Source organism: Amphibalanus amphitrite, unplaced genomic scaffold (assembly GCF_019059575.1).
Source record: "Amphibalanus amphitrite isolate SeventyFive unplaced genomic scaffold, NRLGWU_Aamphi_draft 000835F_arrow, whole genome shotgun sequence".
In the NCBI taxonomy this organism is placed as follows: Eukaryota; Metazoa; Arthropoda; class Thecostraca; order Balanomorpha; family Balanidae; genus Amphibalanus; species Amphibalanus amphitrite.
In genome coordinates, this window is record NW_024882329.1 from 17,575 (window position 1) to 41,028 (window position 23,454).

The 23,454-nt window shown below is 48.0% G+C and overlaps 1 protein-coding gene across 1 annotated transcript; it reads left to right on the top strand.

The window, feature by feature from the left end:
* The first annotated feature begins 102 nt into the window (after positions 1 to 102).
* On the top strand, positions 103 to 14,040 carry LOC122366853. Its single transcript, XM_043339482.1, has 3 exons — positions 103 to 224; positions 12,476 to 12,789; positions 13,313 to 14,040. Exons 2-3 carry the CDS (start codon positions 12,496 to 12,498, stop codon positions 13,466 to 13,468), a joined length of 450 nt encoding a protein of 149 aa, XP_043195417.1. The 5' UTR covers positions 103 to 224; positions 12,476 to 12,495; the 3' UTR covers positions 13,469 to 14,040.
* The last annotated feature ends 9,414 nt before the right edge of the window (positions 14,041 to 23,454 follow it).

Here is a 23,454-nt window from a genome sequence, read left to right on the forward strand (position 1 = left end):
TGTCATCCTCTCCTGGCCGTGGGGAGGGGGAGGGAGGGTGCCCTCCTCTCCTGACCGTCGCGTCGGTTGAGGCCGGTCACCGGTCCGGCCGGCTGCCCGTCCAGTTGCCGTTTCGTCTCGTCTCTGACTGGGCGCGCCGTCGGAGGCTCGTCTGGTTAACCGAGAGGGATCTGATACTGGAGTGAACGGCGTCTGTACAGAGGGGAGCTGAGAATACTACACAGGTAAGTTCACCGCTTTATATTACCAGGAGTTTGATTCAAGCTCATCGTTATGCAGGTTGTTACGTAGGTCACTGCTATGTTTGGCACCTAGAAGTCCTAAATGGATGGCATGCTGTGTCATGATTTACGCCTTTAATATCCTCACGCTAATTTCTTATGATGAATAGGGAGAAATACAAAGATAACTACTAAAAAATGCAAAGTAATGAGAAGCAGGAAATAATTGAAACCCTTTTGTTAGAAAGCAGCTCGGTTCATTCATACCATTCACTAAAAGTAATTACCTTACCTTATATTTAAAAGTAAAGTCGATCTTTAATGCAAACTTCGTTTATAATGCGCACTTAATTCCTCAAATATTTAGAGGTTAATTGGCCCGTATTTTCTGGGGCACTCACCGTGCTGAAAGAACCTCGAAACTCGTTCGATAGTTTCAGCGCCGATGACCTGCCTTTCGGAACGCTCAATTTAAGCAGCGGTTTTAATGAGCCACAAGAGAGTTTGGCTACCCCGTTTTCTGTTATGTGTTCGCGCCAAACGTTGGTTAGTGCGGTATAAATAATAATAAAGGCCTGGCTACACTATGCGTTTTCTTCGTGCGTTTTTTGCGTGTTTGCGTGTTTTGCGTGATATCGTTCTAGAAAAAAGAACGATATTACGTTTTTGTGATGTTTTTCACCTTAAATTTTAGTTACATAAGAGTTATATTAGCTTTTGTATATAACCAAAGTAAAAATTATACTGTTTATAACTTTTTTCCTAGAACGATATTACGCAAAACACGCAAACCTGCAAAAACGCACGCAGAAAACGCATAGTGTAGCCAGGCCTTAAGTCTGTGTGTGCGAGTTCTTTTATACTAACAGGCTGAACCAGCCTCACCACATCACATGTGCGGATGCTGAGAGACTCTCTATGCCCGAGTCCTATATGATATTCAACCTTACAGGTAACAAACTCTGCGTTCATTATCTCGTCTCTCACGGTTCCGCTTGCCGAAGTGTATAACGGAGTTCGCGTGCCAGCTGTAACCTGGCCGGGTGCCACCCGACTTCATAGGCTTCTCCGAGCTCCAGATTGCTTCCTGCACTGTCTCTGCCGCTCATACTGACTCAGGGAACCGAAACAAACGGCCCGGTGGCATATCCTGAAAGGGCTCAGTGGCAATGGGATACGGATCTGCATGACAGTAGCATGCCTAGTTAAATGGCTCGACAGCTTCTGCAAATCAATTATGCGCTAAATCGTATGGCATAGCTTTGCTAGGCTTTTTGACCATGACAATGGGACGCATCGATTGAACACATTGATGGGGCAAATCGATGTTATTCCAATTACCTGCCAGAAGTATCAAGCTCAAAATGTTCGATTTATATCAGGGCGGTGTCACAAAATTGCAAAAATGAAAGATTCATTTCTTTTTTCATTATGTATCTGTATTACTGAAAGCTCCCGATGGATAGTGATATTGTTTCGTCACTCTACCGATCTGTTGTCCGTTCGTGAAAAATATTCTTGGTAACTGATTTGAAACAAATATGCTGGACTGCGCTGGTAAATCCCCACAGCTCTACTGAACGTGAGCAGGCAATCGTTTCCCTCTGCCTGCTGCGCTGTCGCCGTCTGAACAGCGGCAGCTTGTAGTGTATCGAGTACCTAGTGCATCGGGTGTCCGAGGCTCGGCATCGGGCCCCCGGTAATACGAGTGTGAGGCGGCCGCACCCTGCTCGGCTCCAGTCAGAGCCAGCAGTCGAGAGGCTCCGCCCGGCCGCACAGCACGGCAGTGCCTCAGTGTTTTGCACCGCGAGTTTGTGAGAATACATCGGAACCCGGAGACGGCGGTGGACACTACATCTGGCGACAAGGATGAGATCCTGAATACTACCGACGATGAACGTCGAGGGGGTGTCGCCGCCAACTCCGTTCCTGGCGAGACCAGGAAAACCAGCACTGCCCTGGAGTGACTGGATTTTCAGTTTCCACAACTACCTGACTGCCCTGGGAGGTGAGGCCTACAGCACGGAGAGGAAGACGGCTCTCCTTCTGCACTGTGTCGGCGCCGAGGCGCAACGGGTGTACCGTACCCTACCGGTCCAGCCGAGGAGAGAAGACGAAGACGAGTTCCATGCGGCTGAGCGGCAGCTCGCCGAGTTTTATGAACCTCAGGTCAACGTGATCGCGGAGCGGTTCTTCTTCCGGCAGCGACGGCAAGAGTCGCACGAGCCGACGGCCGACTACGTGGCGGCGCTGCGCCGCCTGGCAGTAAACTGCTCGTTTGGACAAATGACAGACGCAATGATACGTGACCAAGTCGTGGAAGCAACAGTGCATCCGATTCTCCGCGAGCGTTTTCTGCAGGATAAGGGCCTGACCCTGGACCGCGTTCTGGAGATCGCCGAGGCATTCGAGCGATCCCGACGCGAGGCGACCGCCATGGCCGGGCCGGCGCGGCCCGCCGCCGACGGAGCGCAGTCACTGCATCAGATATCTGACGCTCGTCAGCGCCGCGGGCGCCGGCCCTGGCGACCCGCCCGGCGGCAAGACGACCGCCGCCCCGCCCCTGCCCAGTTGCAAGCCGACCGTCGTTCCGGACCTGCCCAGCTGCAACCGGACACGTGCCCCAGCTGCGGCCGGCGCCAGCACAATGAGCGCGGTCGGTGTCCCGCTACCGGTGCCACGTGCGGGCAGTGTGGGCGGACGGGTCACTTTGCCGTGGTCTGCTGGTCTGGTGAACGGAACGACGACAGAAGGTGTCACGAGCTGACTGTTCTCTGCTGCGCCGTACCAAATACCGATAAGATGATGTGCGAAGTACAGATGGAGGTACCAGGTATCACGCAGACCGTGAATCTGCAAGTTGACACGGGTGCCACGGTGTCCGCTTTAGGACTCGGCATCGCCAGACGTCTCTTCAAAGGCAGTCGTCTCAATAGAACGTCTGCTCGTCTGTTCGGTTTTGGTCGACACCAGCTTCAAGTGCTTGGCACGCTGCCAGCGCTGGTGACCTACCGTGGACGGCGAGCCAACACAGAGTTCTTCATCATAGATTCCGACGGTGAAGAAGCCGTCATGGGACTGGACCTGCTGAAGCAGTTGGACGTAAACCTGCACCCCGCGAGTGGGGCAATCGATCAGCTGGCGGTCACTGGGAGCGCAGAAGTCCCGGAACCGCCACCGTCTCAGCCCGACCCTGGCGAGATATGCTCACTGACAATGGTCCGTGGCCACCCCGAAGAAGCGGACCTGCATGAAGACAGCTCCGCTGAAGAAGAGGTGATCGCTCTTCTGACAGATGAAGAGAGCGTGCTGACCGAGCAAGACGTCCGCACCGCGGCAGCTGCTGATCCTGAGCTGCAGCAGCTGCGTCATCAGATCAAGCGCGGCTGGCCGAGCAGCGCCAAGGCCTGCCCGGTTGAAGTCCAGCCGTACTTCAAGATGAGACACGAGTTGTGGGTGCGCAACGACGACGTCATCCTGAGAGGAGCCCAACAAGTTGTTGTGCCCGTTCAGCTCCGCCGCAGATACCTGGAGCTGGCGCACAGCGCGCACGACGGAATCGTCCGCATGAAACAGGCGCTGCGGAATCTGGCGTGGTGGCCCGGCATCAACCGTGAGGTGGAGGAGCTGTGCCGAAGTTGCGAGCGCTGCCAGCACAGCGACGCAGTCCTCTCCCAGCGCGCACGCCCTGCGCCCATGCAGCCAGTCGACCTGCCGGACCGCGCCTGGTCGAAACTGGGAATGGATATCGTTGGTCCAATCAACGGAGCACCAGCGACTGCCCGTTACGCCATCACTCTGATTGACTACAGAAGCAAATGGGCGGAAGTCTGCCTGACGTCATCGACTGAGACTGAAGACGTCATCAAGTTCTTGTCAACTGTGTGGGCCAAAGAGGGCTATCCCGACGAGATCGTGACGGACAATGGGCCTCAGTTCACGAGCAGGGAGTTCACTGCGTATCTGGCCGCCCGAGGGGTGAAGCACACCAAATCGTCCGTCTACTGGCCTAGAGGCAACTCCGCCGTAGAGCGCTTCAACAAAACGTTCAAGTCGTGGATCACAGACTGTCCACCAGCAGCGTTCATTGACGAGGTACGCAAGAGCCTGGCGGTGTATCGAGCCACCCCACACACGACAACTGGGAAGTCACCGTCAGAGCTCCTGCATGGACGACAGATGAGGCTGAACCTGCCTGTCATTCAGCCGTCAACACCAGGAGCCGACAGTGTGGCGTCTCGAGTTCGACGCCGACAGCAGTCCAACAAGAGGTCCTACGACCGCCGCCGTGGCGTGACGACGCCGCGCATCACTGAGGGCGACTACGTCTGCGTGAGACGGCAGGGATACCGCTCGAAGACGTCCTGTCGGTTCACGTCTCCGGTGCGAGTCACTGGGCGCGTCGGTCCCGCAACGTACCGTCTGGCTGACGGCCGGACCTGGAACGCCGCCCATCTGGCCCGTCTCCCATACGCGCCGGCGTCTCCCTCCGCATCTCCCCCCGCTGGGCCCGGCGAGACCACGTCGACCGCCACGACTTCCGAGGCCGACGCCGCTGGCCCGCTGACCTCGCTCGCCGCTGCTTCTCGCCCGTCGACCGAGACAGCTTGCGAGCCGTCGCCGGACGCCGCCGATGTGAGCGTGCAGCGTCCCAGGCGAAGCGACCGTGTCTGTAGACGACCGGACTACTACGTGTCGCAGTGATGCTGTTCCTTTTTTTTGCGAGAGGGGGGAATGTGTAGTGTATCGAGTACCTAGTGCATCGGGTGTCCGAGGCTCGGCATCGGGCCCCCGGTAATACGAGTGTGAGGCGGCCGCACCCTGCTCGGCTCCAGTCAGAGCCAGCAGTCGAGAGGCTCCGCCCGGCCGCACAGCACGGCAGTGCCTCAGTGTTTTGCACCGCGAGTTTGTGAGAATACATCGGAACCCGGAGACGGCGGTGGACACTACACAGCTGTTTACCGTACTATATTTGGCAGCCAAACAGCAACCCAGACTGGCGGTGAGCACTGCGCCGGTAACAAACAGAACACGGTCAGACGTCAACAGGTTGCGGCCGAGCCCGCGGGGCGACTCTGCGGTCAACAGCGGCCAAATCTGTGTCGGAGACAACAGCAGAATAGATGGTCGGGAAGACAGAGCTTTGTGGGCCAAAACAACAGGGAGATTCATTAGCTCACGAGCACTGTAAGAACAGATAAATACGAGCTGCAGAAGAATGCATGTAATTGATGTTCAGAAGGATCACTAGAAGGCCCAGTAGGCCAGAAGTATCACAGAACCACCGACCGACGCCGGTGCTCAATGTCAACGTAGATATATCATCACTGCTAACAGCACGTTCACTATAAATTCCGGCCCGCAGGGATGCGCCCGTTATCGACGTAGCGGTGCATACCTATAGCCTATAGGTGTTATGACCTAACTTATATGACCATGCATTGATTGTTCACAAGTACTGTTCACTTCAAACACACTATTTTTGTTGAGAGCCGACACTTACCATTGTTTCTTTTTGCTATACATTGCTGTTACACTCGTACCAATTCTCAATATCAAACATAATATATCCACTTACCACTATTTTCAGTTCATAAGAACAAGAGACGAAGGCCACAGGGGCACGTCCCTTAGCCTTAAAGGCTGCATATTGACACGAGACTTTGGTTTCAGAGCAGTCTTATCCCTTTCCGTGGTAACCATTTCTATGCGGGCTGACCGTCATTACCGCCATACAACTGGTTAAAGGGCGGCACCAGTAGAAGCATACCTCCTTTCCACAGTGACCTTATGACTGGCTTTGTGGTCAGTTCTACCGGAACATTTTTGCCTCAACTAGATAACCTCAGTCACTATGGTGTACCAGTCGGTGGTCCATTCAACCCAATGTTTCCTCTTATAATATTTCATCCCATGCGGCCCTGAAATGGTCTTCATTGACCGAAGGGCTTAACCCAACAGAGAAAATATCGAAACCTCTCCCGATTGAGTTGGGTGATATAATTGGTAAGCCTTGTCAGTTGTCAAATTTAAACGCTTTAAAAGAGTCATATAACTGTCAAAACATTTTATAAAAGCAGTTTTTTATCATTTTGTGAAAAGTGCCACTAGGAGACCTTTGTGAGGCCGCACCGTGACGTTTCATCAGACAAGACAATGAGATAGCTTCCTTGATCGAGAACGTTTTTTTATAATGCTTACCTTCCCTCCATCACACCACAGCTGCTACAGGGAAATGCAAGCTAAAGTTTTGAACACTGTTTTTAAAGGAAGATTTATAATTAGCCTTTCTTGTCACAATTTTGTGTCTCAGCGTCAAGGAACTTCTCAGCAAAGTTTGTTACATAGTGCACATTGCAGCACCGACCCATCTCTCGACATTTTAGTCAAACAGCTTTCAGTATGTGACATATTATAGTGCATGTATGGCCTAAACTTTTGAATTCATTTTAACCCTATTAGTGGCAGGCTCCTGGCTACCCCTATTAGTGGCAGGGGGGGGGGGGCTGTTTACGACCCCCCCTTGATATCTCGAGATCTAACGGGCCGATTTTCAAAATTCAGACGGCATTCGATTTCGCTCAACGAGATCTACATTTCTAATAAAAATGTCAATAGGGGGATAGAGGGGGGTAAAAACGGGCAAATTGCAGATACATTTTAGACTGTTTATCAAGGCCAGGTTTCTGAACCAATCTTAACGCAACTTTTGCCGATCGATAGAGAATGAACCAGGAATTCACATGGATCCTAAAAATATGCATTTTCAAAAATCATAGGCGGATACAGATCATTGAGATTGGGGGTACACAAAAAGTATAGTAAATAAGGTTTTTGTTGGTACTGTTTCTAAAAAGGGTGGCAATGGTCTTGTTATGTTACAATTTTCTTATGAGAGAACGACTAAAATTGTATTGGTCATGCATAGGCGGTGTCAGGGCACCTATGTTGGGAGGTAAAAAATAACCCCTCTTTTTGGACGCCTGGATCCGCCTATTATAGCAAAAATGTGTCAAAAGAGGATGCACAATAACTTTGTATATGTTATCACATAATACCTTTCATTCACTGTTCGTAAAACCGGTGCAGCATCGTGATCTTCGCCCAAATGACTCGCTTCACGAATAGGACCCCCCAATTCCCAGTGCTCTGGAGCCGCCCCTGGTAAAGTTATGAACTTGAAATTTTCAGGGAATGTGCCCAATTTAGTTTTTGGAAAAGTCAGAAAATTTCAGCATCGTAGCTTCAGCGGTTTTGGAGATATTCCCGAAAAAACCTGAGGGGTGGATAAAAACAACCCCCTGCCACTAATAGGGTTAAAAGGGGAAAATACGCATGAAATTACACCTGTCTATTGATAATCCTCAGCTTTCAGTATACCTATTATAGTGAGAATGTTCGGATGATAATTAGCCATTTGTTCCATTCACTTGCGACTTGCAAGCATTAGGACGCTGATCCCAATGCCAAATTGAACGACACAATGTCAATAACAAAACAGCCATTTGCTGGCAGGCGGGAAAACAACGTCATCAAGTAACAAAAGCAACAACAAGAACAGCAACAAGCAACAAACGTCAACTTAGAGAACCATGAATTCACACCTCGGACACCTTGCAAAATTTTAGTTTGACTCGGCTTTGGTGTTCTTAATTTAGGTAAGCAGTGACAGACAATGAGGTTGGGGAGCCCGAAGCCAATAAAAGCCGGCTTGCTGCCTTTAGCCAGATAATTGTCGCGCCGGCTGGCGTCTAATAGGATGGCAAATGTGTGAAGTGCATTAGGCGCAGAAGACAGGTAAAAGTATCAAGAGACCCTGTCATCCAAGTTAGCAACTCTGACGCTCTTAGTAGATCTCGTCTGTTCATTAAAAAAAAAAACAGAAGTACCATGCTATTTAGTTTTATATGTATGTTTAATTGTTTAGCTATCCCTTTGTGCCTCCCGTTTACGATAATAACCACCGAAACGGTGGAAAGTCTCATGACTTAGATGTAATAAGAGGCGCGTCTCCGGAAGCGCTCAGAGCAGCTGTTGCGCCATATCGTACACCCGGTTACCCATAAGCTTATTTATAACGATACTCTTCTCTTTTAATGTTCAAGGCCTTGACAACAAGCCAGTACATATATGGATATTACGGTATGAGAGCACTTGTTATTAAGGGCATTATTTTAACCTAGGAAAAAGAGTTAGGAAAATTTGCGGGTATTTGCCGACGTATTTGTAAGAATCAATGAGTACACTGTTATCAAGAACTTTCATCCCAAGCCTCGATTACTTCATTCACATATCGAGTTTGCTTTTGAAAGCTGTGGACCTCGGGCTACCAGCAGATTGAAGCCTTTATCTTCAGACATAGCCTACGGAGAGTGGCTCACGGCAGTTGTTGGCACACTGCAGCCGGACCGAGACCGTGACGAATTGTCTGCCGAGTGGCGTGGAATGCTATAAACATCACATGTCTCCCATATATTTATTGGCCGTATCTAGTTGCTTTGGAAGTCCTGGACGGACCGACTGTAAAAATAGACAGAAAGGCTGAACGGTCGTGCGATCTTCTTTGTAAAATCTTCTCGACGACCCAGTTCAGTTTCGGGTGATGTATTTCAAAGACTGTTTTTGTTGGTAGCACTAGTGTATGTGTTCGACTGATGGCGCCTCCGTTTTGGCGGAGCGTTTCGCTGAGCTCCCAATGGCCCAGCTGGTCTCGCGCTGGTCGTCCCTCATCGATCGTCTTGTGTCTGTCGTCACTCAGAGAGCAAACGCAGACCACCATTATCTGAATAACATGCGCCGCAGGATGGCGCAAACAACAGAATGGAACAATATGCGCTCATTTCCTTACGCCCCAGGCCGATTCTCTCATGGGTGAGGCCTGAGGAAATAGGGACAAAGTGATGAGAGAAGATGCATTATGCAATATGCATCGAGTTGTTGACTGTTTTCGCATTTTCGCTTGATAGCGATAATGAGTTTGTTTGTGACTTTTGCCTTCACAAAGAACCTGTCTTTCATGAGCCGGCACTCTTTGAAAGAAAATAACCTGAATGAAAACTGACCTGCCTGGACCACCGCCAGTTCCAGTGATCGTTATCTCACGTTACCCTCACATCCGTGTGGTCTGCACTGCCATGCTGGTGGCGTCAGCCCGATACCTGTCTGGCCAGAGTCCACCGCTGACCTTTCATTAGTGATGTTTGAACGGATCAGCGAACAGCACGGTGGGTGGGGGTGGGCTGGGGCGGGGGTGGGGGGGTGGGGGGTCACTCGGTCCAGAGTGACGGTGTGTCGCGATTCATCCACCCCTCACATCCTCGACCCCTCCCCCTACACACTCCCACCTCGCTACCCGGCAGCAGTCAATCAGAGAGAAGATTGTCAGGTCAGAAGAACGACACACCTACTCATTCCCACTTCTCACCGGAAAAATAAGTCGGCTGGCTGGGAGCTCCGATACGCCTGATGATCTCTTCAGCCTGAAGATCAAGAGGTCGCTCTCTCTCTCTCTCTCTCTCTCTCTCTCTCTCTCTCTCTCTCTCTCTCTCTCTCTCTCTCTCTCTCTCTCTCTCTCTCTCTCTCTCTCTCTCTCTCTCTCTCGTGCGTCACAGTCATAGAAGCTCGTTGTGTGTGAGTGGTTCTGGCCTGTGCCGGGAGCTGGCAGCGTCATTGTTGGCTCGACAGATGGCGGCCAGCCCCGGAGCGGGCGGATAGCACACCGTCTCTGTTTACCGATCGGATAGCGGGCCGGACAGACACACACAGACACACAGACACACAGACACACATAGACACACACAGACACACACAGACACACACAGACACACACAGACACACAGAGACACAGACACAGACACGTACAGACATAGACACGTGAAATAGATACAGACACACATAGACTAAGACACACACGGACACAAAAAGACACAGACACGGGGGATAGACACATACACAGACACATACGCACACAGACACAGGGATAGACACATAGAGAAGCAGGCACAGTGACCGGCAGACACAGACACAGTAAATACCTACAAGCGCATAGAAGGCACGGTGACTGCCAGACACAGGCGCAGACATAGGCACACGACACAGGCTCAGTCGCAGGCGTACACACAGGAATTTAGAGGCACAGACACAGGCACAGCAACACAGACACAAGCACATTTCTTTCAAGCAAAGACAGACATCGGCTCGCAGGCAGCCAAGGGCGCAGTGTGGCAGCAGAGTAGTGGTTAAAGTCAACGTTTGATGCAGCCATTTTTTCTTTACAGTGTACAGTAATTGAATAATAAATAGCTGTGTCTTATAGATACACAAATATAGACACAGATGCAAACATAGCACAAATACCTACATGTATTAGACACGCATGGCCCGCACAGACACCGGCGCACCTGACACAGTTTTTCAAAGCTAGCGCCTGCCGCATGCTGTACCGCACGGCACTGTAGTTTCAACGCCTGCCGCTAGATGTCTCGTAAAGTAGGCGCCTAATAGATGCTGCGCCGCATAGCACAGCCCGCGCGGCTCGGTGTATTTTACGCTCGGGCATACGTGCGGATCTAGAAGTAATGGTAAGTTTTTTGTACCAGGGGAGAGCAGAACTTGGCCGGTAGTTTAGCGAGGGCGCGTCGGATAGCTGCTAACCGGCAGCAAAAGTCGCTGAGCACGGAAGGAGTGGCCGCAATTGTTTTTAACTCGACCGTCAGTACGAATCGATGAGCGGGGGTGGGAATTCCAACTGTTGGCAGATGATAGGCGTTAAAACTTCAGGCCGCCGTCCACTGTTTGAGTACGCGCTGAATTTAACATTATATAATGTTAAATTCAGCGCGTGTTTTCTTTTTTTGCTCATACACTCTAGGGTGCATGAGCTGCTCGCCGAATGCAGTTCAGTGCCGAATGCGCGATAAAACGCAGTCAGCTGATCATTGGTCACCTGTTGGGCGCCGACGCACGCGCTGACGATTGAAGAGTATGTACTTTACTTCTCCTGACGACTTGAAACGCTTCAACCTTTCAGTGCGCTCTAAGCACCGAACAATTACGCGCACAATGGGCGCCTAACCAGTGGACAGCCACTTTTAGGCAACTTAGGCCTGTCCTTGTAACTTTGCGACGCTTGAAAGGGTCAGATAATGCTCTTCCGACTTTGGCGATCATTCACGGCACCGATTAGATGCAGAGATCCGTCTTTGTTCTGCATGCTCATATGGCAGATATATTACAAACCGTATGGACTTAAATCTGGAACCTCATTTATCTGTTACATTTAGACACATCCGGAATTCCGAATAGTGTTTGATAGCTGTCACTCATTCTCCGCGTGTTTGGCAATGTTTTGCAAACATCCTCTGACCTTTTAGCGTTTGGCTGTAGGATAAACATTACACGTAAACATACCTTCTTTGGTCCGAATAAAGATGAGTCAGATGCCTTTCTATGACAGCCTTTTTATCCCCTAGAGGTTTCTAGGCTCTTGTTGGTCTTTACGATCTTCGTGTCAACTTTTCGACAGACACTGGAAAGACTCCGGAGTCCTCTTCTTTTATATACCAACCCCTTTGGCTCTTTGTGTCGTTCTTGTGTTATCCCATCACCATGCACCAAGTAAAACGGCGTCTCAAATGGGATCAATGGCGGGAATACAATAAAGAATACGCACTCACGCCGTTTTTTCAGTCGCGCCTAAAAATTAAAACCATGAAGCTCCCAGGTCATGTCTGTTTAAACTTAAAAATGCTTACGTGTTGTCAGTTGTCACCGTTTTCAATATCGTGCCATTTTTTAAGTCCCCGAAAACTTTTTTTCATATCCTGACTGCTTATCAATCATCAAATAAAAAGGGAATGCTCCTGGCAATTGCATATGGTTTCGCAATGTTATTATTATTTTTTTTGTTGGGTTAGGCCCTTTCGGTCGACAAGACCATTGCAGAGCCGGAAGGATGATAGGAATTAGGGGGAGACATTGGTCTGGGCAGGCACCCTAGTGAGTCGCCGAGGCTGAGCCCGTCCAGAGGACAGGCCACCCAGCCCCAAGGCACTCACTGCACCCGGCTACGGGGTGCGCTCCCTCAGGAGCAGCGGTGCCGCTCCAAGGGAGCAGCCCGCATGAGATTGAGATAAAGTTACCTGTCCAGCCCGGAGGGGGTTGCGGCGTGGAGGAGAAGGATTTCAGTATCCTGAGGATAGAAGCATGGAAAGGTGTTCGCAATGTTAGTAAGACTCTTTCTTATTTCATTTCAGATCACGACTCTCGGCAGACCATGGAGCTTCCAAGCACGACCCGTCTTCCGTCGCCGATGAGTTTTACCACAGCGCCACCTACCGCGGACACGGCGGCGCCCTCGGAGCCAGTTTCGGACGCGTGCATGCAGATGGCGCTGGGGCGGATGTGTGAGGCTCGCTACCTGCGTGAAATGGAGTCGCTGCACAGCACCGCCTCGTGGTACGGCACCGTGTACGCCGTTCTGGTCATCACCTTCTACGTCGTGTTCTGTCTGGTGCTGCTGCTGCGATCCCGGACCAGCCTGAGCTACAGTGCGAGAGGAAACCTGCAGGTAAGCATTGTATAGCCAGGAATTGGCCAGGATGATCGATATCCGTCCTCTCTGTCCTCATGATTAGCCCACCCTCATACTTGATCACGCTCCAGCTGGGCTGACGGCCACTCCTCCTGACGACCAAGAATGGTAGCTCCAGTAGGATCACACCCATCAGGGGTGTATGTACGTCTGGTGTGGTGAGGTGACCGTCCGCAGCCTCCACCAGGGAAGTTGTCATGAAGGAGTTTGGTGCTCAAACTCATGAGCATATGGATGAGCTATCTCACCAGGATACTCAGATTCCACTGGAATGACTCAGCAACGGCGACGCTCAACCCGGTGCACCGGCTTGAGCCCGTCACTACTAGCGAAATGATATAACTGCTGCATCGTTAACACGACTTCACCTAACAAATATACACCGTTAACTGTTAAGTGATATGTAATGTCACCATGTAATGTCATCCATTGCAATATGATGTCTTTCATATGATTTGACGTCGCCAACCAGTGATATATGTAAGGTCATTCGTTTCAGGCTTGCCGCGTGGTATCCCGACCTCCCTGCAACCGACGCGCGGCCGCAAGAGATGTCACAAACGACAGCAGTTTCTCTACGGAATCTGCGCTGATGAGCGAACCGAGCTGTTCGTCCCAGGCGCCGTCCCGACCCAGGTCAACCGCGCACCCCTGAAGGGGTGCAGCTTTGAGGGGAAGGGAGCGAACTAACCGTCGTTCTGTTATCGGTGCAGTGCTAACTTTAAGAAAATATGCTGGTGAATGGTCATAAAAGTGAAAAACACATGCAGGGAGGTTCACTCTCTTCAGAAGAAATTTATGAGTGTGTGAGTCGTTCGGACCTTGCGAGGCGGCTGATCGTTAGGTGTGTGACTGTGTCACATCTCATGGTGTCACACCCGTCATACATTCAGGTATAGCGTGCAGTGTTATTGGTGTGTTGTCCAGTGTCGCTGGTATTACTTGCATGACATTGACATGCTACGTGCAGTGTCATTCGGCGAATAATAGGAAGCTATAGTGTCCCGCGTCAGGTCAAGTCCAGATGGTGAGCCGATGAGGCCTGAGAGTCTTGATGATTGAGTTTACTGTAAGTAACTGACATGACTGTTATTTACAGCCAATCAGTTCATCATCTTGCATTCGTCGATAAAACTCTTGTGACAAAAGCTTTTTCTATGACGAATGAGTCTTCTAGCATACTATGTAGTATAATGGTAAAGTATTGGTTTTGTGGTCTCTAGCATGTATGATTGTACCTATGTACATATGCATTATTTTTCTGTTGCCCGATTGCAGTTGTGCATTGTATTACAGGCATACAATTTTATGGTCCGTTTTATTGTTTCCCATACCTGCTACATTGCATGATTAAATCGAGACATCTAGGCATTTAAACGGCACGTGCACTGTACCACACTTTTCAAAGTTTAACCCTCGCCGGCCGAGGGGGGGGGGGGAGGGCGGATGCCGCCCCCCCCCATAGGGTTTTTTGCGATAGCTCCGAACACGCTGGCGATAGAGAGCTGAACCTTAGCATACCTGACCTTTGATTCAAGCCAGATCTTTTGACACCAACCGCATTTTTGGGTCAGGTCAGGTCAGGTCACTGACCTATAACGTCATAAGTGAACCTCTGCACGGCCTTCAGATGTCGCAACTTCGCAACGCCCTCACTGCCAGAGGAGATGTCACAGGGAAATGAAACTTGCAGGATCTAGTATCAATTATGAGTCTCACAACTTGTATATCTCGGATTTTTCCTGAAGGTCATATGAGGTCAGGTCATTTTCGTGACCTCACCATTATAAGTCAATGGGGAAAAATGAAAACTGCTATTCTGGCGCCGGGAACGATCTCCAACTATCTCAAGCACACAGAATCGTGATTTGATGCACTCCTTGCAAGATTAGATGCGTCACTTTTGCAATGTTGACCTTGCGTGAAGTCATTTATGACGTCATCAAGGTCATATTAGTTTTTCGTCAATAACTCCCGATCAAATTGAGCTAGCGAGTCGGGAAAGCCACCAACGGACTCAGGACCAAATCGAATGATATGCGACATGACCTCTTTCGACCAACTTCGTGACCTGGGGGTGCTGACCTGACCTTGACCTGAGGTCAACACCCTAAGTTGACCTGACCTGAACAAAAAGTATATCATTCGACGCGCCTGAGCGAGGCGAACACGATGCTGCCAAAATCGCGGCTCTGCGTCCGTTTTTTGCGAAGTTATTCACCAAAATCTGAACCGTACCTTGGGGCACTTGACCTGACCTCAGAGGTCACCGGTTGACCTATCCCTTAAAATCGGGTACCAATCTCTTCGTCTCGTAACGGCGCACACGCTCGTTTTTTCTGCGACGCGCTAGCTCCAACAGGGGCGAAACGGCGAGGGGGTCGTACCCCCTCGGCCGGCGCGTATGTAGAAAACCAATAGGTCCGGCGAGAGTTAATGCAATGCTTTAATACATATTACAAGCCGTGTGGTTCAAGGGGTGTGGTTAAACACGTTGAACCACACGGCTGCTGACGTCACTATCATATAGTTGTGAGCTTTTTGGCAGGTATGGGAAACACCTTCCAGCCCTAAGGCCGGGAATTAAGTAAATGTCTCCTCGCCTTTTTTAGCAAAATCACCTCGGGCCTAACGGCCCTTGGAGTTTTCGCTCAAAAACCTCGGTGACATTTATTGAACCATCCCGGCCCCGGGCAGGAATACCTATATTATGCCGAATGTAGATGGGCGCCTTTATTTACGCAAATGCGTAAATAAGGGCAAACACTCTTTTCCCAACATGGTAGGTATATTGTTCGTTTACTTCATATGCAGCTGTTTAATCCGATATAATCTATATTTTGTTCATATCGAAGTGTTTTTTTTTTGCATAAAGCATCTGTACCGTCGCGAAACGTTAAAAAATGTAGCAAAAATTATTAGCGACTATGTCAAATACACGTGACTATCAACCGTCACATAATGATACACCTATGTGGAAAAAGTGTGTTTCATTAGCTATAATTATGCATAGCAAAGAGATGTTGTTGGTATCACGCAACTGGCAATTGGTTTCGTTTTTATTCGTAACACGCAACCGGCACTATGGCAATACCTAACTATGAGACCTCGGGAGAGGTTAGCATGTGACACATTGACAATTGAGAAGTCCACGGACGTTAATTGGCACAAGATGTTCATTTTCCCACGATTGACGAGAATCATCGACGTCATGATATGTATATTACTTAATCATTAGCCTTCATATGGAGTGTGGACTTAGCTCAAACGGTTAAAAAGGCTGATTGACCGAGCCGGAGCCTAAGTTAAACATATCTTGTTACGAGGCCCCCGATCAGACTTGATTCCTGGGATCGGTAGAGTTTGGATGTTAACCCGCGCATGGCTGGGGTATTTTCGATAACGCGAGTGACTGGGGGGGGGGGGGACTTGAACAGAGCTACCCCTCCTATCTCCGAAACCACTAGGCCGATCGTCAAAAGTTCAAACAGCATCTGATAGCCCTGGAAAAACTGTCGAGACGAACCTAATTTTATTGACCTCGTGGTCACAGTTGACGTCAAAGGTCAGATCAAAGTAAAAATTATCAGCATTTTGGCTTGTTCACAATTCAGGCTCTGGCCGCCGGCTAACAAGTCCGATCAGGCTCTTTTTTGGTTTACGCACTCCTTGATATATGCCTTGCTGAACTTGTACTTCGAATTTTTAAGGTCAAAGCTAGGTCATCCTAGGTCACGGTAATTTTATATCATGAATCGGTCACGTGACGCATGTTTTATGGTCCATTTTACTCAAAGATTTCAAAACAATGTCGTCTGTGTCATTTGAGGTCATTTTCAGCTGAATTTACAGTCAGGCCACTTTCGGGTAAAAAAAGGTCAAATTTTGAAAATGAAATTTTTCAACAAAAAAGGTGCCTATCAGATGCAATTTGAGCTCATAAACACGCTGGTGGTAAACATATTGCTGTATGATGTCAAAGACGTACTGCAAAATGAATTTAAAAATCTATATTTGTGAAATTTTAACTATAATGCGTATAACTTGGCCATTCTTGAAGATATTGGGCTCAAATGCTTTAAAGTTGGTCATCGATGGATGGTCTATTGCATATACATATTCTGGTTTATTTGAAAAAGCAAAAACGTTTATAATTTTTTTTGTAATTGTATATGTATATTTTAAGAAATTTTCAAAATTTTGAAAATCAAGGAGAGTAGTTTGATAGCCATGTTCCTTTTGAGTCCACTAATGCAAAGAAATTAGATCTAGCTTGAAAACTGAGCTCTTGAGAGCGATTGCGTAGTTCAATGTTTTGCTTAAAAATCGGTCGACATTCCGTCACTCTGACGTCATTTTCGGTCGACCTATGGTAGTAAGAGAGTTGAAATTTGTATATAAAGTGTCAAATTAATGCTGCTGAAGGTACGTCAAGTTTCGTGTTGATACGTTAAACGGTTTGGAAGATATTGCCGAAAAATGGGAAGGGGCTCTGTAGAGCCCCCCAGTCATGCGCAGGATAGCGAGTAGTAGCGAGTAGCGAGACTTAGCGAGTCCATCAAAGCCAGATGTGGTCCGGCGCACTCAATTAACTTCAACTGGTTGTGGTCGCTCTCACAGCCCGGTAGATCATTTCCGTCAAGAGTCTCGTAAATCGAGCGCCGGATCGACTCAAACCCGGGCTCTTACCACCGGTAGCCTAAGGCTCTCCTCTTCCAACTGAGCTACATGACAGATTTGATAGAGTTATCACATTATTATAAAACCTCATTCGTTTTCAGTAAAAGCCTTACTTTTCTACGGTTTTCAGGTAACTTGGTATTTACTTCCATTATCGAACGGACGCCATTTAATTGCGTCCCAGAAAAGCTATTTCTGGCACCTAAAAGCTGACTCGCCCCAAAATTGGTCCTCAGCACCTATTTGGTGGATACCAGCACCAATCATGGAAAATGACCTTAATTAGCTGTTTCTGGCACCTATTCATCGGTACGCCTTACTCTTTTTTCTGAATCTGGCACCTAAATGCTGAGCGTAGCACCAATCTAGTAGAAAAATGAACTACTGGCTGGTAGAATCATGTTGTTCTGGTATAATGACCCCTGGAGTCTAGCCTAAAGGTTGCCAGTGCAGCTACACTCTAAGACAGCCCCGTAGTGATCTCAGCATTGTATATGACGTTTAAGTAAGCAAATAATATTAATTTGTTTGAAAAAAACAATGTCATTTGCATATTTAAAAGTATTTATTTGTAATGCTTAAAGGGAAACATTTTTGTGAGTAATTGTCTCGATTTTGACCATTAAAACGGGTATTGTATTTTTTGACGTCATCAAATAGCTCCAAAAAAGAAATGTAATGTTTTCATTCCGTTCAAGGCCGCTGAAGAAACGCGGGATCTTGCGTGGGACATTGTCCGTTGTTTGCCGCGCAGAGTTGTGCCGTGGTTGTGCCTTTTTCATCCGTTTCTTACGTATGACATATGTGTGCATGAAGCTTTGATTTTAGTTCTTCTGAATGCTTGAGACGAGGTGTTAGTATCACTGATGTTAGTTGTCGGACTTTCGTCCCCGACTTTCGTCCCCGTCTAACATCTCAACTCAAGACGGGGACGAAAGCCCGACAACTAACATCAGTGAGCTTTGATTTTGTTTTTGTTATTGTGTGGCCGGTCAGTCAAACGCCCCTGTAGAAACCGGATGCTGCCTTTGATCGAGATGGAGTCAGACGATGATTGCAGAAAGCTAATAATATTGAAAAGAGGGCCTGTTGCGTGGCATGTCTGTTCAGAGTTGACATTTTGCTTTACTCCAGTTTATGACCTGAGAGCCTCGCTGGAAGTGACGGATCCAAACTTTTCACGTTAAAATGGCTGAGGGTGCAATAATCTCTAGTCTCTACATAGCGGGCTGGTATAGGAGCGTCTTGCTACGCTGCACCAGTGCACCATAGCTGGCTAGTGATTCTCTTTTGGCTAGAAATGGCATTAATCATTATCTCCACTGGCGAAAATGGCACTTGACATCACCGAATGCAACGTTCATGTTGTTAGGATACATAAAATCAGGAAGATTACGCGAATTAGGTAGGCAAGCGTGGAATAAATAGGTGCTGGATGTTTTGGTTTTGGTGCTGAATCAGCAAACAGCAAATACGGAGTTCAACTAGACGATCTGGCAACTTAAGGCTGTGTGGAAGCAATTAGGTGCCAGATTCAGATATTAGGGTCGAATAAGCATTTTGGGGCTGATCAGCAATTAGGTGCCAGAAACAGCTTTTTAGGGACCAGAAACAAATATTCCCCCTATCGAACTAGCAATGATTGTTGGGGCAAATAAATTTTTCCCCCTATTTCACCACTTTTTATTAAAGCTAGGCATGTAGATAGATGATGACAAAATATATAAGCAGCAAATAGCAACAAATATTGAATATCGAACTTTTTCACAAATTTATGCTACCCATAAAAGTGAATTATTGAGCGCTGAAAATTTGAAGGTTAAGATAAGCACGGCAAATCCAACTTCTCGTCGTATATGTCATATGCGTCGTATATGTCATAGTGCTAACATTCAGACACACATCCTTTCGGTAAACATGATCGACCTAGCTCCTGACCATTTACCGGGTTAAGGGAAATTAAAAACAGCGCTATGCATTCCAACTAATCTATAACATCGATACATCTAATAAGTCTATTTTTGTTTTTCGTAAATGCTATGATCCTGGCAGATTTCATGCGCATAGCAATCACTTCTTTATCACAGATCACAATCCTTTCTCCGCAGATTGCTAATAAGTTCAGTGATTCAATATCGTTCAAGGGTAGCCCAATCAAATAAAAACGGACCCTTTCGACCGTGGCCAGGCTGTTTTCGAAAGAGTCGGGCAGCCGGCTGCAGATTGCCGTGTCATTATGCGCCGATTGTTTGGCGTTTACGACGGCCCGGTCGGCGGCCTTTTGTTGTATGTATTGATTTCGTTATTATGGTAACGGCTGGCCACACAAATCTGGCCAGGTCGAGGTCGAAACCTGCCCCATGGAGGCACAGAAGGGGCGGGGCGGGGTGGGGCACGGCACGACATTGTCTGCCACTCCGCAGGACATTGAACGACGGTGCAGAGCTCGGCTGGCCAGTTTGTTGGATCAATACGAGGACTGTCACCCTGGCCGTAACACGGCGACGTCCCTGTCCGTGCCGCTGCCGAGGAGACACTGTAACGCCGGGTCAGAGGACGGCAGACGTGCGGCCTCACAGGGCGAAAATCACCAGCTGCGTCCCTCAACGAAACCTGAACTCAAAAGGCTGCCATTTGCCCTCGGTAGTTTCCCTGGCAGGTGGTTGAAAAGAATGATTTAATTAGCCACATTTCAGCCCTGAGCTACCAATGGCTTTCGACAAAGGCCATGTTTTTAGTTTTGATGGACGCTGACACGATGAAATGAATGTTTTTGCCTCACTTGATAGAGCAGCGCCATCGGAAACATTGCAATGAACAATATTCATTATTCAATGTAATTTATACCTAACCTAACTCGAGTTAAACACATTGATTTGAGAAGGAAATTCAAATGATTGTTTCATCTAAGCATTTGTAATGTTTTTGGTCTTTTGTTGAAATCATATTTTATCGGCAAAATTTCTTGATTAAAATGTTACAACTCATAACAAAGTCATTATTACATAACCAATGTTTTGTCGGTTTTCAATGTGCCTCTACTAAGATATTGAACGGTAGTATACCTAACGACCTTAGTCAATGAGAAATGGTCACTCAGCATAAAAGATGAATCAATGCGAAGCTGAATGTTGTAAGACAAAGTTTCAAAATATGCTTTTACCACATACCATAACTTGCATTTCAACAGAGGTTTACGAGCGAGGATATTTTATTCGGCTTCAAAATGCACCGTTGCACCTTGCTAAACTGCGCCACAGGTAGTCACAGCATCAACTCGCACAAGAGCCATAAAATATGACCGCTTAAGGTAGGTAAGTAGCTTTCAAACATCTCAAACACGCACACATGAAAATTTTATCACGCTTATGAGGCATAAGGCACCGCAAATCTACATGGAAGACAAATAGATTGCTTCTTATGTATGTACTTTAGTTCGATGGCAAAACTTTGCTAAGCTTTCTTACTTTGCACTCAATCAACTAACAAATTGCGTAGCTGTGCTACCCATAAATGCTGGCTCTAACCGCCGCAAATGCACGCCTATGTATCTAACTTGCAAACTTTCTTATTGCCACCTACACGCCCCCACTTCAAACTACCTCAACTCACAAATGGATGACGGACGTTTTGTTAGTCTACGTTCCATAGTTGACCTGTGACGTCATCCATCATGTCATGCAGTCGGCGCTGAATTTCCACACACCCTGCCAACACGAGGGGCTCAGAGGTAATGTCAACAGGTGTTGGGGATTGCGTGCCACAGGACCACCCGGCACTCGGCTGCCACCCGGCGACTGTCGTGTGACAAGGGCCGATTTCCGACACACTTACACTTGTGAGTAAGTCGCTATCGTGATTTACCCGAGTGAATTAATGCATGTCAGGAAGTCACGATAGCGATGTGTGCGTGCCACAAGCACGCACTGTTGGATGAGGCTGTGTAGAGGCTGTTCGTATCTATACAAACAATTTACTGAGGATGAACTCGGCAGTGATTTTACGATTGAGTTTGAAACTTGATAATCACTAACATGCTTGTAGTGCCATCTCATGTAGTTAGTTAGTTCCACGACATTTACGCTAAAACTGTGTGATTGCTAGTATCTCTTCTTTATTTACGGGAAAACCTCAGAGTCGAATCTATACATAGATTGTTCGCTTCTGAAAAATTACCAACCAAATCTTACTAACCATCGCCGGTCCCATAGCTCAGTCGGTAGAGATTTGGACTCCGCGTGGTAAGAGCACGCGTCCCGGTCACAAAAGTCCGGGTTCGAAGCGCGACGGGCGCTTGACGTTTATGAGCCTCCTGACAGGTATGGCTGGGGTTGGTGACAGGCTGTAGCCAGGCGAAGTCAGGGAGGGGACCGGCCGTGCGTGGCTATGTGCGCACGTTTAACTTTGGACTCCTAAGTCTGCCATAGCACAGTGATGCAAATGGGGTTCACGAGTGGCCATAAATACGAAAAAGGCCCAAAATTCAAGTTCACTTAATCGAATAAATCGTAATATGGTCAGTTAGGCAAATGTTTGGGGCGTCTGAAAAAGTATGATTTTAATGTTTTTGTCAAAACCGGCCTCGTGTATGATTGTCAGAAGTCGAGACATTTTCGATGTCGTAAAATGACTGTCAGGTACTTGAACTTCAAGTGCCGCTAGCGTGCGATCATGTCATACAAACTGCAAAAATTATACATGAAAATGATCCCCGAAACCTGTTGCTTCTAATGCCAGGTCATAAAAAGCCGTATCTACTTTGGTTTGGCGGTGAGCTAACTATTTGTAATCATGTTGCAACCGCAGTTTTTTACCAAAAATATTTGCTTTCAATTCACCTAGAGAAGTTCACACAATGTGTGCCCGTTAGTGCACCATATCATAGCATTCCCTAATCATTTCTGAGTCGCATAGTGAAAGAATTAAGGCGCTAGCACAGGGCTGACCGGCGCTACAGAAGTTTTCGTCCGGCGCGGTCGGGTGCCGCGGCGCAGCGGGCGGCCCGGGCGGGACGCCGCGCGGCGGCACCCACCCGCCCACTGCGCGCCCACTGCGGCACCCGACCGCCCGGACAAAAACCTCTGTAGCGCCGGTCAGCCCTGTGCTAGCACCGTAATTCTTTCACGATGCGACTCAGAAATGATTATGGAAGGCTATGGTATGGTGGACTAACGGGCACACACTGTGTTAAGTGCTGTAGGTGAAACGAAAGCTTTTTTTCTTAGTAAAAAACTGCGATTGCAACATGATGATAAATAGTCAGATTACCGCCAAAGCGAATGAGATACGGCTTTTTGTGACCCGGCATTAAAGGCAGAAGGCTTTGGGGATCATTCCCATGCATATTTTTTTTTCAATTTGTACGAAATGAACGCAAACCAGCGGCGTTTGAACTTGCGGGTGTCTGACCGTCATTTTGCGACCTAGAAAATGTCACGACTTCTGACGATTATACACGAGGCCGGTTTTGACAAAAACATGAAAACCATGTGATTTCAGATGCCCCAAACATTTGTCTACTCGGCCATATCGCAATTAACTCGATTTGGTAAACTTGACTTTTGGGTATTTATGGCCACTCGTGAACCCCATTTGCATCACTGTGCATAGTACCGGAATTGCGCGATCGGAGGGTAGAGGACAGGGTCAACGCATCAAGCTTCGCTTAGCGGGGGCTATGTCTTTGTGAATCCTTCCATTCAAAAGGTTCGGAGTTCGGACCAATTTTTTTAATGTGAGCAGATCATTGGACGGCATAGGACGGACGGCTTACAATAACCAACACCTACCACCACATGAAAACATGCAGGACTTGTCACCGTTGTCTACTTCACTTTAATTACATCTGTTACTCGGGTAAAAATAGACATGTCATCTTCATCAAAAGCTTAATGATCGTAGTCGCTTCAGGTAAAACATTCATATTGTCACGGTGTAGCAGTTATTGCATGGAACGGAATA